General features: G+C 36.9%; 2 protein-coding genes across 2 annotated transcripts in view; one reads left to right on the forward strand and one right to left on the reverse strand.

Annotated features, from left to right (window-relative positions):
- LOC121725567 (homeobox protein Hox-B1b-like) overlaps positions 1-9,599 on the forward strand; it is a 37,093-nt gene extending 27,494 nt beyond the window's left edge. Inside the window, exon 2 of the mRNA XM_042112581.1 lies at positions 8,550-9,599. Coding sequence (XP_041968515.1) covers positions 8,550-8,890 — 341 coding nt within the window. The 3' untranslated portion in view covers positions 8,891-9,599. The remainder of the gene's footprint in view (positions 1-8,549) is intronic.
- A 5,642-nt stretch (positions 9,600-15,241) lies between these two features.
- LOC121740357 (lipid droplet localized protein-like) lies at positions 15,242-17,428 on the reverse strand. The gene is made up of 5 exons (XM_042133030.1): positions 17,251-17,428; positions 16,708-16,895; positions 16,142-16,271; positions 15,646-15,760; positions 15,242-15,382 (listed from the first exon to the last, which is right to left on the reverse strand). The coding sequence occupies exons 1-5, from the start codon at positions 17,426-17,428 to the stop codon at positions 15,325-15,327; spliced, it is 669 nt and encodes a 222-aa protein (XP_041988964.1). The 3' UTR covers positions 15,242-15,324.
- Between the last annotated feature and the right edge of the window lie 351 nt (positions 17,429-17,779).

A 17,779-nucleotide genomic window follows, 5' to 3' on the forward strand; every position in this document is an offset into this window, starting at 1 on the left:
TTACCCTATTCCCTCTTGAAAGGCCGGCAACGCACCTGTAGCTCTTCTGATGCTGCGAGTGTCCATGGGCGATGGAAGTTGCTTTCCATCAGGTGACCCGTTTGCTCGTTTGCCCCCTATTTCATAAAAAAATCATCTGTGTCAGTTATCAGTCAGTCAACATCATTGTTAGAAACTTTTACAAGTTTTTTGAAATGATGTTTACTAATTGACGACCTCTGTGGCTCAGTGGTGAGCGCGTTGGTAGTTCAAGCCGGGGGTCGCGGGTTCGGATCCCGCCGACGGAACAAAAAGTTTTCAATGTTCCCGGGTCTGGATGTGTATTAAATATGTGTATGATATAATAAAAATCTTAAATATATGTATAGTATTAAATATATTTCCGTTGTCTGGTACCTGTAACACAAGTCCTTTAGGTACTTAGCACGGGGCCAGACTGACGTGGTGTGAAGCGTCCATAGATATTATTATTATTATATTATTATAATTGTTCGTTTTACAGTATTGATTTTTTTTTACAAATGGTTGTCAAAATATTTATTTTTTGCATACGTAACTTCATAATAATGCGACCTCCAATTAATCGGATAACATACAATTTGTATTGTAGATATGTACGATATTTCTTAGTTCTATTTTTAAACACACATCCACTGTAACGATTTACATTTTAAACGCAACGAACCGTTTCAAAATGTTATAAATGTTAAGCATTGTAAAGTAGAAATTAAAAGTAGTTTTATTTGTTTTGCGGTGGACCAATCGCTGTACTATTTTTGTAAATATTAAAAAATGGTTTTCGCACAAATTATATCAGTGTTGTTATAGTTATTTAAAGATTTTCATATTGAAACAACCAATCGCCATTTATCGTAATTTTTTTTGCTAAACTCAAACAGTATGTACTATGGTTCATGTATAACATAATATTTTACATAGTTGTAATAAGTGTTATAACAATATTACTAAAGCAAACGCTAAAAACCTACACAAACAAGAATTTTAACCTATATTTCCAACACACTTAAGTAAATACAAGAAGTACTCGAGTATTCATTTTTACTTACATTTTCACCATAACATAATATTTCGGTTGTAACCCACATGTCGTATGCGCTGTAATAAGCGTATGTGCTACCCCCGGTCGGTAATAATATAATTTTTTCCCTCGCGGTGATCCGTCAAGCTGTCGGGGCTTCCTCGATGTGGATTTAATAAATGCCTTTAATGCATTATTATGCGAGCGCCGATAGCGCGGGAAAAATTACACCCGTGACGGTAAAGTCATGTAGCTCTATATCTAGGGTATAATATTATGTTCGCCATATTTAGAGGATAACTAATTTCCAGTTCAGTCAGTTTCAGACGCAAATCACTAGTTTGAGCAGAAATTCGTATATCATGCGGAAACAGGACTTTTTCTTTATAAAATAATGTAGTTTTGATGGCAGTAGAACTATAAAAAATGCTTGTGATGTTATGCTTCAATGAGCGTCATTATATTATGTATATTTACATGAACATAAATTGAAGCACGTCTTTAATTAGAGAATAATCCGTTGATCAAGTAAATTAGATAAGGTGTAAGTTTATAAATATATTGGATCCAATGCTCTTAACTCTCTCGTTTGTATCTAAATCCTTTTCCTATAGTCATTCCATAACAGCCGATTTTTTTTTTATGATTACAAAGAACAAGCAAGACAACATGAGTTTTTAGAATTAGGCTGGCACAAATAAATTATAGGTACCTACAGTGTTTCCTTTCATACATCGACAGCTACACTGTTACCCGTCAAACCCCGCGCGTGTTAATTACCAATAGCAGTGAGGTTATGGACAAAACCTGTCAACAATTTGTCAAGTGTCGACGGGGACTTATCAGATAACGCGGGGGGAGGAGGGGCACGATACTGCCCGTATGTACAGCCCAATTACATTTAACACTTAATTAAAAGTGATAGACAAGGATAACATAATTAAGCTCCTTCGTGTTATATATTGTGTGTACTGTATTTCGACGGGTGCAAAGTAAAAAAAGTCATCTGCAATTTTGAGTTTTTCGTTTTTTTGTAGAAACTAGCTTAAAATATCATGTTCTACAACATACCAAAAACAAAAATTCAAATATCACCTTATTTTTGGTACTTTTGTCACGTAAAAGAAGACATCTACTCTTGTTTTGTGAAATTGCACGATGTAGATGCGGATAACTACCGCTGGTCGTCTATACGCGGGACGCGCGGGGGTCATGTTATGCGGCATAAGCGGCTATCTGCCATATAGCTTTTTCTACGTTGAGATTGTGATTTAGATGTCTCAATTTACTTTTGCAAATTAGTATTGTTTATTATGTTTATGAGTACCTATTTATGTTAATTCTTATTGTTAGCTATATTAATTGACTTCTAATTTGTTACTGTTATTTTTTACTGTTTTTTCATGTTCAGAAAGTCCAAAACGACTTTTTAAAGAAGTTGAAAGTTTCCAGAACATCATCCAGAACATAAGTGATTTATCGAGCAAAATACTGTGTTGCCCGATGAAATTATTGAACATCTTATAGAAAACCTTGATGTGTCACCGATGAAGACAAATGAATATAAGTTAACTTTGTAAGATAAGTCCCCATGATCTGAATACTCTAGGCCAGTCACACCAGTTCACTCTCAGTCTGAAATATAAAATGATTTTGAAAATTTGTCGATCTCAGCAAATTAACAAATACGCCAACACCCTCAGAATACAGTTCATCACTTCAAGTCCGCCGCGTCCATTATCAGTATTAGATCAAAATATTATATATTCTTTTTTATTAAACAGATACTTTGATCTCATATAATCTATGACCTGCTTGAGTTTATTAACTCAAACAGGCCGTCGAGTATATTGTCCCCCTCAAACTTTAAATCTTCTATAGACAACACCATTGATGCTTCTTCGGCAGTGAAGGCATCAAGTGAATGTTCTACGCCTTCCTCGTTAAACGGTAGAAAAAGACGTCAGTTAAATATTGATCTAAAGAAAAGGCGATTGAGAAATAAAGACACGTGTATTGATACGAGACGTAAATTACGACAAAATTTAGGTAAACAATTACATCAGTCCAGAAATGGTAAATTGCAACCTGCGTAACATCATATCCCGGCATTTGCAAGTTCTCGCGAAGTTTTTCTATTAACTTATCTTTGACCGGTTTTGGGATCTCTGTGATCACGAGAAGCAATTGAGAAATCGTTGAAATAAAATTTCATTTTGTGTTCTGAAGAATCGTATGCACCCCTCCGATGGTGTAAAACGTCCGGCGATGCTTATGATGTTATAATGAACCCATCATGCTTACAAGTGCCAAGTACAAAGACTTAATAAGCCTCTGCCTAAATTATAATAATTTACAACATAGTTCCTGTACTGATAATGATACTGAATAATTTTTAAATTAGTTTAAAATAATTAAAGTATTGACACAGAATTTCATTTTTGTTGTGAGAAAATACGATTTTTACGAAAGTAAATGAATGATTCCTAAGTATATCCATACTAATATTATAAATGGGAAAGTATGTTTATTTATTTATTTGTTTGTTTGTCCTTCCTTCACGCTCTAACGAAGAAACAAATCGTATTGTTTTTTGGCATAAACTTAATTGAAAGGATGAAAAGTAACATAGGCTACTTTTGGTCTTGGAAAAACATCATGTTTCTAAGGGAGCTTACGGGAATATTTGCAATTTACGCGATTTTCAAATTCTACGCGAGCGAAGCCGCGAGCAAAAGCTAGTATTTCATATTTTAACTCCCTTCTAAATCGTGTACCTTGCACCGAATCGACAACGTAGAAAAAGATATCTACGCAATTATGTTCTGAACTTGGGGTGTTTAAGATGTAAAACGTTTAACTACATATTTTAATAATATAACTTACTTTTAATAATAATTTTAATAATATAAAGTGTTACACTTTACGTAGTTACTGATAATCGTACTAGTAATCGGTAAAAATACTTCAATAAATATAATTTTTAATTCCCACGTAGAAACGACCAAGTGGTAGTTAACTCAGTTGTCATATTTTCAAGCGCAATGTAGATGCAGACAACTACAATATCTCGTAAATTAAACATAATTAGAAGAAATTAAATATACATGTGGATTCATTAATAAATAATGAAACAATGATGAAAATTTCAATAAATTTGATCGGAAATTGACAAAATGGGAGCATTTTTTCCTATTATGCGCTCTCCTGAAAAGTTGCTGTTTTGTAGATGACTCTTTTTACTTTGCACCCGTCGATTTAATCCATCCGCGATCATTTTATTGTGTTCTTTTTCTTTCTTATTATGATTATTATGGCGGTCTCGGTCTATATTGGGTCTGGTGAATCTGGGGTACGTAAATGTCCAAATGTCTGTTTAATCACCTAAAATCTGTAGAATTGTATGTATCTAATGGGAAGCAGTTTATGGAAGGAGGACTGGTTTTTGGAGCAGCACTCAGCAGCACTAATTAATGAACTATTAGATATTTTGTGTTAGCAACTAACTTCAAACTAATGCAACCTTTTAAAGTCCTTACCAAAGAGAATATTTTCATCGTTTTAGTCCTTACTACCGCTACAAAGAGTACACACAAATTAATTTAAATATTATCTGCGGGGTGGTTCTTTACTTTAATTTTCCGGCAAAGAACTTGAGCAAACATGGCGGTTCGACGAACGCATCTGCCGCGCGTCGGCCAATGGCGGCGAGGCTGTCAGTTAGCTGTCACTCTTGAAATTCGAATGTTATATTTTTTTCGTGGGGCGTCGACGGGCATGGGACAATTGCCTCGATTGAATTACCCTCGATATTGATGGCCAGCGCCGCCCGCATCAGTTAATAGCGCCATTTTAATGTTTGTTAAGTGGTCGGACAATGTTGTTAAACGAGTGTTACTCTGAAAGGGGTAACATCTGTATTTTGTTTATTTGAACATCCGTTTCCGACGCAATTGTAATATACCTAGTATTAGGGACATGAGTATAATATTATGTACTCATCCACACCGTGTCCCCACGTCTAGACGTTTAATATTTTTTTAAATATCTGTTATAGTTGACTGACTAAAATGCCTCTTAATATTGCCCAAAACGCGAAAATCAAAGAATACTATGGAATTCTATGATATGATCGATAAATCACGAATACTCTAATATCTTAAAGCAACTGTCAAAGAGCAAAATCACGCGAATTATCTACAAACAAAAATATGATCAAAAATTGTGCAAAGACCGAATCCACCCTCGACGGATTGAGCAACGCAATCGGCAGGCACGTCAAATATTTGCCGGCGGTAATGGATTAGCGTTGTCCGCGCCGCGCGGGTAGTGTTACCGCAAACACACAGCGGCCTTTGGCGGCGCACCGTGTACTCTACGTGACGGAATTTACACAACCACTGTTTTGTCCGACTACGGAGATAGAGGAACGGTTTCGGCAGACGACATAGATGGAATGTCTGCAAGCTACAAAGCTAAGTATTAACTACATTATCGTGGCTTTATAGCATGACCACAGTAAACATGCGAAAGAATAGAAACGCTAACACTTTTTGCGGACAAACTGACATATTTCCTTTGTTAATCCATCACCTTGTCTACTTCACCGTAAGAATAAGCTACCTTTCTATGGTGACCATGCTAAAGTGAAATAGAGTTTTGAACGAATTTTCACAGCTGCGATATTTTGAGAGAAGGTCAGAGCTTTCTCTCTAAATATCCCCAAGCATTACACAGACAGCCAAAATTACCCATTACTGCCTCTAGTTTCTAATTGAAGAACTATGACAAGTCATTTTGAGCAGAACAAAATGTAATATAAAAGGTTATAATATAATACGGAACCCTAAAAATCACAGGAATGAATAAATAACAGAACACATCTTCGAAAAATACATTGAACTATTAAAGTCTAATATATTATGTGAAAATTTACCCTACCTTCTTTACAAATTAATTGTGATTAAAAAATTAACAATAAATACTATAAATATCATAATAACTAACTACAAAGATTTTCAAACTTTAAAAAACCAAAAAAATGCTATTTCTTTAATACTTATTCGTAGTATTACCTAGGACTACGCCTTGTTGCTAAGTGATTAAGCTAGAGTGTACTTATATTAGTTTGGCCTTAATTATGCAAATAATAATTAATGCTAAACAATTAACACTTCATATATTTGTCTTGACGGCTTTACCTGAGGGTATTGCACATATTTTTATAATTGTTTACAAACAACTACTAGCGAAAAATAAAGAAACAGCACTAATTTATAGCATGTATGAAGTACACATTACTGTGTAAGTATTAACTACATTATCGTGGCAATATTAATTAAAATACCCAGAATATGAGATATCGGGCATATGGCAATAAAATAATATTATCTAAGTGGAAAAGAAAATTCTACTTAAACCGTCCATTTTATTGCGGTAAAAAGAAGCCTGTAGGTCGACCTCCAACTAGGTGGGACGACGATCTCCGCTTAGTTGCAGGCCCATGTTGGATGCGAGTAGCAGGAGATCGGTCATCTTGGCGTTCATTGAGAGAGGCCTATGTCCAGCAGTGGACGACTATAGGCTGATATGATGATGATGAAAAAGAAGCATAAAATATAATATGTCCCTTCCCGTAGTTAAATTAAATCAGTCCAGATCTAATTTTCATCTATCCTTAATTATTAAAGCCTATTTGATGCAAGCTATAAAGCTCTAATATTAGTATAGATTTAAACCATACCTTCTAAGAAACGCTTAGATTTAAAGATACAAAACTTGGGTAGACATAAACGGGATTTTAGCCGGAGTAGTCTGCCGTGTAATGTCTACAGTAGAGTCGGTGTCGATGTCTGATGCAATGGCGGCAAACAGCTCTTAACCCGTATTTGACCAAGCCAAACACACCGCACCTGGCCGTTTCGACCAGGTTATTTGAGCCCGCTCCGGTTACGACTTACACCATCATTTACTCAAATATTTGAAGGCACATTCGTATCAAAGGCTTTACGAAATTAAAGCGCACTTATGCCCACAGAGGACTAATAAAATTATTACGCTTATTGTACTTACTGCAGTAGTGGGGATCAACACAAAAGTCTATGAATGTGTATTATGGGTAATAGGTTAAATTACGGGTTTATGCTATAGCTGCTGGTATACCGTACCTATAGATAACAAAAGTGCAAATTAATTAATGAACAGTAAGTTCTATTATGCATAATGTTAATACTTTTAGATAGGTAAATTAAAAAAGAAAAGAAAAATAAATTGAACAATAAACATAACACAAAGAGTTTCAGTTTCCATCGGTTAAAAAGCTGTGAAAACTTACTCTGCTCAACAAAACATTGAAACATAAATAACTTGAGCAATTCATGCAATAACAGTAAGACGTGGTGACAGTAATACCTGGCAAGCATCACAACACGGTAGTAATAGCCTGGGAGCGGATTGCGGATTAGTCCGACTCCAATCCGATTACACGGTCTAAATGCCGTACCGTGATAAGACATGCAAATATCAATAGGGATCATTATCAGGCTACTGGCGAACCCTTTCTGTGTTCGTTTTATTTGGGAATTAGGTTGCAAAATTTGTAAGTAAAATATGTCTTTGATAATGAATACTATTCTCCGATAAGTAGGTACGTTAAACAAAGAAAAATAAATTTCTGAAGTTTAATGTTGGATTCGATTTCGTAAATTAAACTTTTGTCACAATATGAGGGCTACATCGAAAATGAAGTATTGTTAGGTTATTGTTTAGCAGAATCGACGTCCTACTCTTATGGCGTAATTTTTTAACCCGAGATTCTACGATAATCCTCATTTCGTCAGTGTCACGTTTATAGTAGAGGTAAAATAATTCCGAACTGAGAGCAACCTTCTTCACCAGACAGGTACAGTGAGTATTTACTCACCAGTCTGATATTTTAGTAGAGTAGGCCTTATGATGTGTGCTATAAGGGTGACTACAGAGGAGGATTAACTATAAACGGTGTACAATACGACCGTCAAAACCGCACGTTGCGCCGCGGGGAGCCAGCTTAGAGCTAATATTGGGAGATGTTTTATCTGGCTGGGGAAAAAATTGACACCTGTCACATCGGGCTCCCACTGGCACCTCACTGTTTATTTCAATTGTAATCACCATAATAGCCTGTTAAATGGCTAAGTTAAATACGAAAATAAAAATAATAAACTCTAATAGGAATTACTGTAAATTATTCAAGAGTAACCTCGTTAAACTTATTTTGTTTGTTACATAAGTGTATTCAATACTTTTCCTTATCCATACGCAGTATATTATGCTGCTGTTTGCATATTCTTGACTTGTCGAAAAGAATTTATATGTTAATATAGCAATGATATAAACATCTCTCTTTGGTTTGAAAAAATTGCTATTTTATTGCTATTAAATGTAGCCGATGTTAACAACATTTAAACAAAGCCTTTTTTAAGTCCTTTTTAAAAAGTAACTGTGTTACCAAACTATATATTTGTTGCAGCGCCAAAGCTGATGATTCCGCCGGCGGAGTTCGTGGGCAGCGTCCTCGGGAGCCCGCAGGAGCTGCGGCCCGCCGGCCTGCCCAGCCCGTTGCTAGGCAACACGGGCCGGACCAACTTCACCAACAAGCAACTCACGGAGCTAGAGAAGGAGTTCCACTTCAACAAATACCTCACGCGCGCGCGCCGCATCGAGATCGCGTCCGCGCTGCAACTCAACGAGACCCAGGTCAAGATCTGGTTCCAGAACAGACGCATGAAGCAGAAGAAGAGGATCAAAGAGGGGCTGATCGTGCCGCCCGACGCGCCCGGCTCGAGCGAGAACAGCCGCGAGTCCAGCTAGAGACTGTCTGTGTATAGTGTATGGCGGCCGGCGATGGACCCAGATGCTCGTCCCGTATCTAAGCCACTCAAATTAAGTGCCACTTAAATTTAATATGGCTGAATTTAAGTAGCGCTACGCAGCCTCTCCGCGTTGGCTTATGAGGCAATGATATACTTAACACAAAATATAGAAAGGTATGTCCTCTATGGACGTCAATTGTACTTCAAATGAAAATAATAATAAAAAATATACCTGTAATTCTATTGACCATGATTGGCCTAACGGGAGAGAAACGCTAAGAAGACGATTTTGAAGCTCGTTACTAATGTCCTTCAGGATACGTGTGTATTCTGTAATTTCGAAGGAAGGAAAGGCTACGATTCTAATGTCCTTCCAGGGACATTAGAATCGTAGCCACTATTCATGGACGAGCAGCAGCTTGGGACGAAACACCGCACAGCCGCTAGTGGCGCGCGCACACTTGTGACAAAATGTGCAAACGGAAGTGGTTATGAAATAGTCCTGTGGTTATGAAATAGTCCTCATTGATACATAATATATCTCAAGGTTTAGCGGGATCTAAATCGCATTTACAGATATTTATAAACTACATAAGTGGTTACAAACTCGAGTAGAATTATTGTTTAATAGTGGAATCGAGAGGTTTCGGGTAGATTGTCTACTATTTGAAGTTCTCTTGATTCTATATTATTGTATGATGTTCAATATGTTTCTGTAGAGATATAATTATTATATCTAAATGTACACTTAGGTTTCTTTCATACCTGAAAAACTTTTATAATTTATTATAGCAAATACAAATTTCATGAAAATGCATAATCTTTTATTGTTCAGTGTTTGAAACATGTTTTATAAATTTAAAATGGCACTAACTGTTTATTTTAGCGTACATAATATTATGTAACATTTAAATTTTCTTGAAACATTATATTCAGTTAAATACCTTCAGATATTCAGATATACAACAATGAAAAAATAGATTATCAGTCTTTTAACCCTCAAAATTATATCAAGAAAATTATATAAAAAAATCATATCAACAACTCTGTACATATGCATTAGGCACATTTTAGTTCGTAAGTCTATCGGTTTTCTTATTTGTCTGAGATTGTGTATTAAGGCGTGCATTGATGGTACTTCCAGCGATGGATGTATGGTACCGTCAATGCACGCCAATAGATGTGTAAGGTACCATGATATTTTGTCTATAGTGTGCGCTGATCTATTGTAAATTATTTTCCTAGCACGGAGTGTATCATATGCCAAAATTATGTTATATATATTTATTAGGTAGGGGCTATATGTACGTTAGGTAAAGATTTTGTTTAACATAGTTTTGACAAATGGTATGAGTGTGTTTTTGTATAATTTATTTAAATAAAAATGTTTTAATATGCTTCTTCAAGAATTGCTTTATTTCACCCCTTTTATTTAAGACACACATGTACTTATAGCGAAGCTTCGAATTACATGGTGCTGAATATTTAATTTAATAACATTTTATATTTCTATCTTCGCTGGCTAAATTACCGACTTTCACTTGGCTTAGTATCCTGATCATCTACTTACACAAGCGGTCTTACTCTTAAGTACTCATAAGGTTGTACAATGTATCAACAAGACAATGGAGAACATTGCTGGGTTTGTAATCGACCGACAGTTGTGTATGCCTAAATGGTACCCCCATTTATATCCGCAATCTGTAAATCTTGTCTTTTTGATATCGCTGAATCTTATTAATCACTATCCGTCGCTATTCGCTAGTCAAAGCTCTGAAACGAAACTGAGAATACGAGACACTACAGTAAAATTCATTCTTACATACTATCCACTCTGTCAAATCTCAATTATTACACTTAAGTGGGCGACTAACCCCAAAAATCAAACATCGTCCTTCTCTGTTCACACTCACGCCCGTCTTTCATATGCCAGATGAAAAAGGACGACGCGGATTCATCGCCAAATTAGTTTTTTCTCAATAACTCGATAAATATACAACATTTTAAAAATCCGCTAGGTCGATCTCTCAATATTTTTTTCAAAAATTTTATACAATGTGTTAAAATATTAACTTAGTTCAATACACGGTTATGGCAATAAATGAAAAATTCGTGAAAATTAGATGCATCTTTGTGATTTTTTTCTATCGAGAAAATTTTAAGATATCATGTTTTTGCTCAGATCGAATTCTCGGAAATATAATATAGTATCTAATTTTAGAAAATGAAATAATTCGGGGCTTATTTTCAATAATAAAAACGAATTATAAAATCGATACTTTAGGGTTAGTCGCCCCCTTAAGGGGGCAACGCTATCACATTTTTTCACAAGTATCAGCGATTTTCCGGTATCATTTTAAAGAATTAGGAGTCACACTGCGAGGATATTTTGGTTTCAAATGAAAGGTAATTTATTCATCTTCACGTCTATACCATAAAAATGTTATAGCTGCATACAAAATTTTCACATACAATACGTTTTAACCATCACAATAATCGCAAAATATAAAAAATGGGGTCTGATTAGGTACCATTACAGCTAAATACACTGAACTAAGGAAAATAAATATACAAAAAAAATGATGCTTATTTAGGCCCCTATACGAATAGCTAAATATTTTATATAAAAATTAGTTACATTTCCATTTATAAGAAAAATAAGAAACGCTCTCAAATTTCTTCATACATTTTCGCCCTATCAACAAAGCGGAGAGCGTCGTAACCGCCACTGTACAAGGCGCGCTTCGTACTGACCTGCTAATTTTTGTCGTAATTTTTATGATAGCGTCCTCAAGTACCTCATTACACTCTTCTTCCAACTAAGTTCTATTAAAATACTATCTGCCGCTCATAGAGGCCAATATGAATTACTTAAAGGCTAGCTAAAAGTCGAGCTTTGTGAGGGCTCGCGTCGTCACACCTTGACTGACTGATGATAACACAATATATTCATATAAATAACAATGACTATGTTAAAGCACAAATCAATAAGCGTAATAGTTTTCCGTAAAGTGTACCACTAAATGTTCAGGTTGTGGGCGGTGACTATAGTTTGTGCGTTTTATGATGATATGTGTGACACATTATAATTGACAATAGTAGGGAAGTTACCTAACAAAAATGAAACGATAGTTTAAAAATATCGAATCACTTCGTAAAGGAATTGCAATCGAAATTATCGATTTCGTACTGACATTTCAGTGGTGCCGGCGATTTAAGATGGCCGCCCTTTTTTATCGATTTGATTTCGATTCAACAGAGTCAATCTCTATTGACATAAGCTCCGTTATAAGCATATGACATTTTTCAAATGTTTTCGTAACAATAATTTTATACTCCTATTTCACAGTTAATATTTATAATTTTTATTAATAAGTTAGCATTTAGCATCTCTTCATTTTTATTCATTTACAATTATAGGAAACATTTGTTTTTGTAAATGAAATATAATTTATTACATTATGATTTTTTTGTTTTCTTGTAAAAAAAACCCGTAGCAAGGAACATGAAAACTGTCACCCATATCATCTTAGAACGCACAAACTATAGGGCTCGCCTCGCTCGCCCTGATAATAAAATGTAGATTTTGACATAAGTCCCATACATTATCTGTCAAACTCTTCATTAAATTGAAGTTTAGTCATCATTAAATGTCTCTGAGTGCGGCCGTAAGACTTGTAGCTAATTAAATCAGTGTTTTATTAAATTTTCTTATATTTAGGAGATAACATCTGCTTTTCACCAAATTATAATGTTATTATTATTTCTTATCAACTTGTACTGTGTTCTTTTAGATAAACTACTGCACCGCACCACGTTTACTGCGATACGCTTTGTTGATTAGATTGGACCACTAACTACCGTAGTTCAATTACAGAGCCTTTGTAGGTTTGTCTGAAATCTAAATAAACAATAAAAAAATATGATAAAAATTGTTTTGTTTCTTTATACATTTGAAACAAATATTTTCAGAATGTCTACACGTTTATGAGGTACAAGTGGTACAACCATCGCGGCACCGGTTCGAGAATTTCCTGGTAACTGGCGTAAGGAACTCCCACGGGCAAGCGACTTTGAAAAATTATACATCTAAGCAGAACCACCACCACATCCTTTTTAGAAGTCGGTTAAAAAGTCACGATGAGAACTGCTCATGGCTGTGATGAACTACAGCTTGTAACAAGTTTAAGATTTTTTTTAAAGTAGATATAACTAGGAAAATGCGTTTAGAACACACTTGGCCGGATTTTAAGCCGTTACTTAAATTTCAATCTTAAATTAATCTTAAATTTTAATCGAAATAGGCACGAGTGAGTAGGATCATAAAAAAAATGAATTTCCTACAAAACCCTTCCTACCTTTTTAATATAGTTACCACGACCTCTCAAACAGTAAAACCTTCAAATCGTAGAACAGTCCACAGCTTAGGCTAGTTAGTAGTTGTTAGTTTTTATGACCAGTATACAAAACTTGTAATATGCTAGGTGATGACGCAATATAATTAGTAAGTACCCTGCAGGCCTAAGTACATAGGTATTCTACCTAACTACGGCTACGTTTGCCATACTTGATGTTATAATTTATACGAAAGTGTAATAATCTGTCCGTCTGTTACCTCTATGCTTCAAGTATTATTTTTAAAAAGTTCTTATATTATTTTTTTTCGGGACTCAATGCAGTAAAAATTTTAATCGATGAGCCTTTGAGACTTTAACATAAAGAGGAAACAATTATTAATAGACGAATACTTTTTCATTTATAATCATAATAATAATCTTATGTTTGTAACCTATTCTATTATTATTATTTGTATGGTATGGTTTTGCTAAAATGTGAAGACTAGCGCCACCTAGTTTGTCACGCAAGAACTAAAAATGTAATTTAGGTTTTATTTTTTTGGAATTAGGTATACTAAAAATTTTTACGTACATAATCAATCATTATAATAAGTATTTTTAATTTTATGTCTTTATTTGGAATGCATAAGTGCCGGTGTCCTCGAGTATGCTTTTCAAATGTGTTCTGTAGAAAGCGAATCCCGGCGTCATCACACCGCCTCTGAAATAAATAATATTTTTATGTGCTCCGGTATTCCCGATAAATAAAAACTCTAAAGTTTAAGCAAACCATGAGATAAGTTAAATTATTTAAAAAATGCTTCTTTAAAATATGTAGTATTATCATCACCAAACTATTTTGAATTTTCTAAAAAAATATTGAATCTTCTCCTAAACGAATACTGGTCTAAACCCGTCAGTGCCAATAAAACCAACCAATCAATACAAACGTGACTGTCTGGAGTAAAAAGTAATAATTTAAAATTTTGGCATAATATAAGCCTCATGCATTATCTGTCAAACTCTTCATTAAATTGAAGGTTAATCATCACTGAACGTCTCTGAGTGCTGCAGTGCGGTCGTTAAAATTTAGAAAATATTTTATCTTACTCCGAGGGCATATTCTCATCGTAGAGCAACGTGACGGCGCAGGCGAGCAGCGCAGCAACCGTGCCCGCGAACGCTGGGTCTACACCACGCACCTGCACATTGACACCTTTATATTTTAAAAGGGGCTATCGGTTCACTACTGCCGCTCTTGTAACCAGGATCGACAGCGGTTTTAACCACAATAGCATTTGCTCTCAGGCAGCCTGAGGGACATACTAAAGTTGTCTTGAAGGTCGCAAGAAAATTTGTCTGAAGAAAATAACAGTAGCAAGTATTAAAATTGCCTAGGTATACTATTATACCTGCACAACTTGTGCTCATTCTATTATGTTGTCCGCAACTTTGTTGCGCAAAAGATCCTTTATCGAGCGGGACCCGTACATTATTCTGGGATGAACACTTAATCGTTTACTTGATACCAAAAAAAATTTACAATTTTATTACCTTTCTCATGCGGGTGCCACCACCCTGGTGGGAACCCTTAACTATTGAGAAAATCAAGGCAATTTCCCTTACCGTAATATTTGCTTCAATTTTTTTGTCAGGCGCTTCGTTTATATCGTATCCCTCCTCCCAGCCGCGTCCGAGCAGCACGTACTCGTAGGGCACCTCGCTTTTCACCCATCCCATGTCTCTAACATAAGACACCATGCCGAATGAGCATAGCCTTGGGTATTTCAACAGTATATTCCTTGTCCAGGATAATTTAGCTAGCATTTTCACGCAGAGGAAGAATGCGAGCATGAACACAGCAATGAGGAGGTTTGGTATGACGAGGTAAGGGCTGTAGCGTACGGGGCGTTTGCCGTAGGCCACGTTCAGACGGCACTGCGAGCGGGCGACTACGTACGCGTCGGATATGGGATACGGCACGCACCATCTATTTAGGCGCCTGTGAAGTAGCGGCCTGGAATGGTTAAGGTAGGTTTGTTAGTAAAAAGATGGCGTATTAAAAACTCAAGTATTTAATATTATTTAACAAAAGTCACCTCCTTTTCTGTGGTAAGGTATGGTCTTCCTCTGGGTCTTTCTTCTGCGCCATGCTGAAACAAACTTATATTTATAGACACTCACTAAATTATAACACAGTCATAGTGCTCTTTTTCTTTTTCTAGGATTTAGAAAAAAGTTAAGTACCTACCTTAACTTAGCAAGCAATAGCTTATAGCATCTAACGAACCCAGCAGCGCACAATCCATAATCGCGGTATAAAAGTTGCTAAAGTTGGTGTGACTATATTGGGGCCAGAGGTGGTGTAAGGCCTGGGCGATGGGGGCCACCACACGTATCATATCACAGACTGTACCCATGTATCATGGACTCCCAGCTGCTGTACCGGATGACGCCGTGTCGCCAGCCCCGCAGCACGCTGACCGCCGTGGGATGAGTAGTCAGATACGAGTCCACGTAGCTCAGGGTGCCTGGAACCAACGTAGAGGGTAAACCATCTTAAGACATATCCGGTAAGAATGCCAAATGGTTCTAAAACGTGCTGTCAGGAGGTCTGCAGAAATTTCTACACAAATCCCTGATCTAGGTAATGCGTCGTCTATAGGTGACGTCATTTTCATATCTAGGTACTATCAAAGAATTTTAATTACAATACGAGTACGTTATACGCAAAAGGCGGATCCACGTTATTTGCTAGCAAAGTATGTGCTCTACATACTAGTTTTTCAAGCCGGCATCGCACATTTCTCAAATGTGCAACTTTGTAGGTAAACGCATTACGCAATATGGCAGTTTATTTAGCTATCATGTCAGCATGCTTGCCTTAGCAGAATCTCCACATGACCACTGACCTTGAAAATTCTGCTCCAGGTATGTAACGCCCACGTCGACCGGCACACTGGACAGCCCGCAGGAGGTGATCACGAACACACCCGCCTTCCGAGCTGCTGCATCATATCTGCTCTCTATAAGACGCGTGAACTGAAGACGAAATTCGTATTATGAATAGGAGGCCGCTTGCTATGGAAATACTGATCTATGATATCTCTAACATCACCTCATAATTAAATTAAGATCAGAGGAACGAGAATGAGCTGTCCTCTGGCTGGCTAATCGTGTTGTGATTAGGGGCGTAAAATGTGACGTTGCGTTACTTAGCTTAACAGACAAATGGTCAAAAATGTTACAAATTTAGTTTGTTTTTATTTTTAGCAATACCTACTCCGCGAAAACAACTTCCACCTTTAAGTAAATGAGTGAGACCCACTCATTTCCGCAAAGTAACGCCTGATTCCATTAACTATTCAAAAATGTTACGTAAAGTTTCGGAAACAGGGAAGGAGCATACATACATGCTTATATAAGTATAACGGTGCGTACGGGGGGAAGAATACATTATGATCATCATGTTACCGACGTGGTTCTCAGCGCTGACATCCACATGGTGGCAGCCTTCAGCCACGGCAGCGGCGACCACCCACTCGCCATACCTCGCGTACGGGCCGCAGCAGTTCACCACCAGCCTGCAGCTCCGGCACAAGCGGGACAGGGAGTCCGCGTCGTCCACGTCCGCCAGCAGGATGGCCACGTCACTTGTGTCTACACCTGGAGCAGAAACTGAGCGGTCATGCTCTAAGCTACGGGGGAAACCCAGGATCAACACTTTGAGTTATGCGATTGTACACTAATTCCGACCTAGAAACCAGCACTGATGATATTGGAACGAAGTTCCTTATCGTTGTGAAAGGGGGCTAGGCGGGATAAGTTGTAACGACACTTTTTGACCGACACTTATTATGGTACCTGCGAAGTAGGGGCAGGGGGCGTTGATGTGGCGATGACGTCAACTGGCGGGAAATTTAAAAATTCGTTCCATCGGGTGTCCCTTGAGAGGTGTCCTTGACACCTCTCAAGTTTTTTTATGTCCCCAGTCCCTATAGAGCACAAAAATCTCACTCACCCTTCTCTTTCGCCTCCCGGAGCACCGCCTCCAGCTTACCCCGGGACCTCCCTGCGACCCCCCAGCGGACCCCGGGATGCTGGCTCATCACCACAGCCATCTGGTGCACCGCAAGCCGCCCCGTGTAGCCGTTACCACCGAATATCACCAGATCTAGAAGCTCATGAGGAGCCCCCATTTTGTACTTTTTGGGGAATTTTTTGGCCAAAATGTACCAAAATCCAAATTGTTGTAAATACGTGTAGTGAGATTCTCAATTATTTTTGATAAAATGTTTTAAAATAAAAAAGAATACTTGATTCTAACAAGTTTTGTATTAGCAGCAAACCTTTCAAACGACTGTTTAACACTGTTTTAAAAATCCGACCCTAGTAAATATTTATAATATTTTTCTAATCAAGAGGACCTAAACACGAACGTCTTAAGGATCATAGTCATACATACTCCGAAGTTTTGAACGACTTCTAACGTCATACACGCGCTAAAAAGATCACTTAATAGCGATAATTGCTGACCGAAACAGTAAGAA

This window comes from Aricia agestis, chromosome 3 (genome assembly GCF_905147365.1).
Source record: "Aricia agestis chromosome 3, ilAriAges1.1, whole genome shotgun sequence".
Lineage (NCBI taxonomy): Eukaryota > Metazoa > Arthropoda > Insecta > Lepidoptera > Lycaenidae > Aricia > Aricia agestis.

Coding starts and splice junctions, on each gene's coding strand:
- LOC121740357 (XM_042133030.1), bottom strand. CDS start 17,428: ATGGGGGCTCCTCATGAGCTTCTAGATCTGGTGATATTCGGTGGTAAC. Junction 16,896..17,250: donor CCGGGAGGCGAAAGAGAAGG/GTGAGTGAGATT, acceptor TTTCTGCTCCAG/GTGTAGACACAAGTGACGTG. Junction 15,761..16,141: donor CCTGGAGCAGAATTTTCAAG/GTCAGTGGTCAT, acceptor CGTTGGTTCCAG/GCACCCTGAGCTACGTGGAC.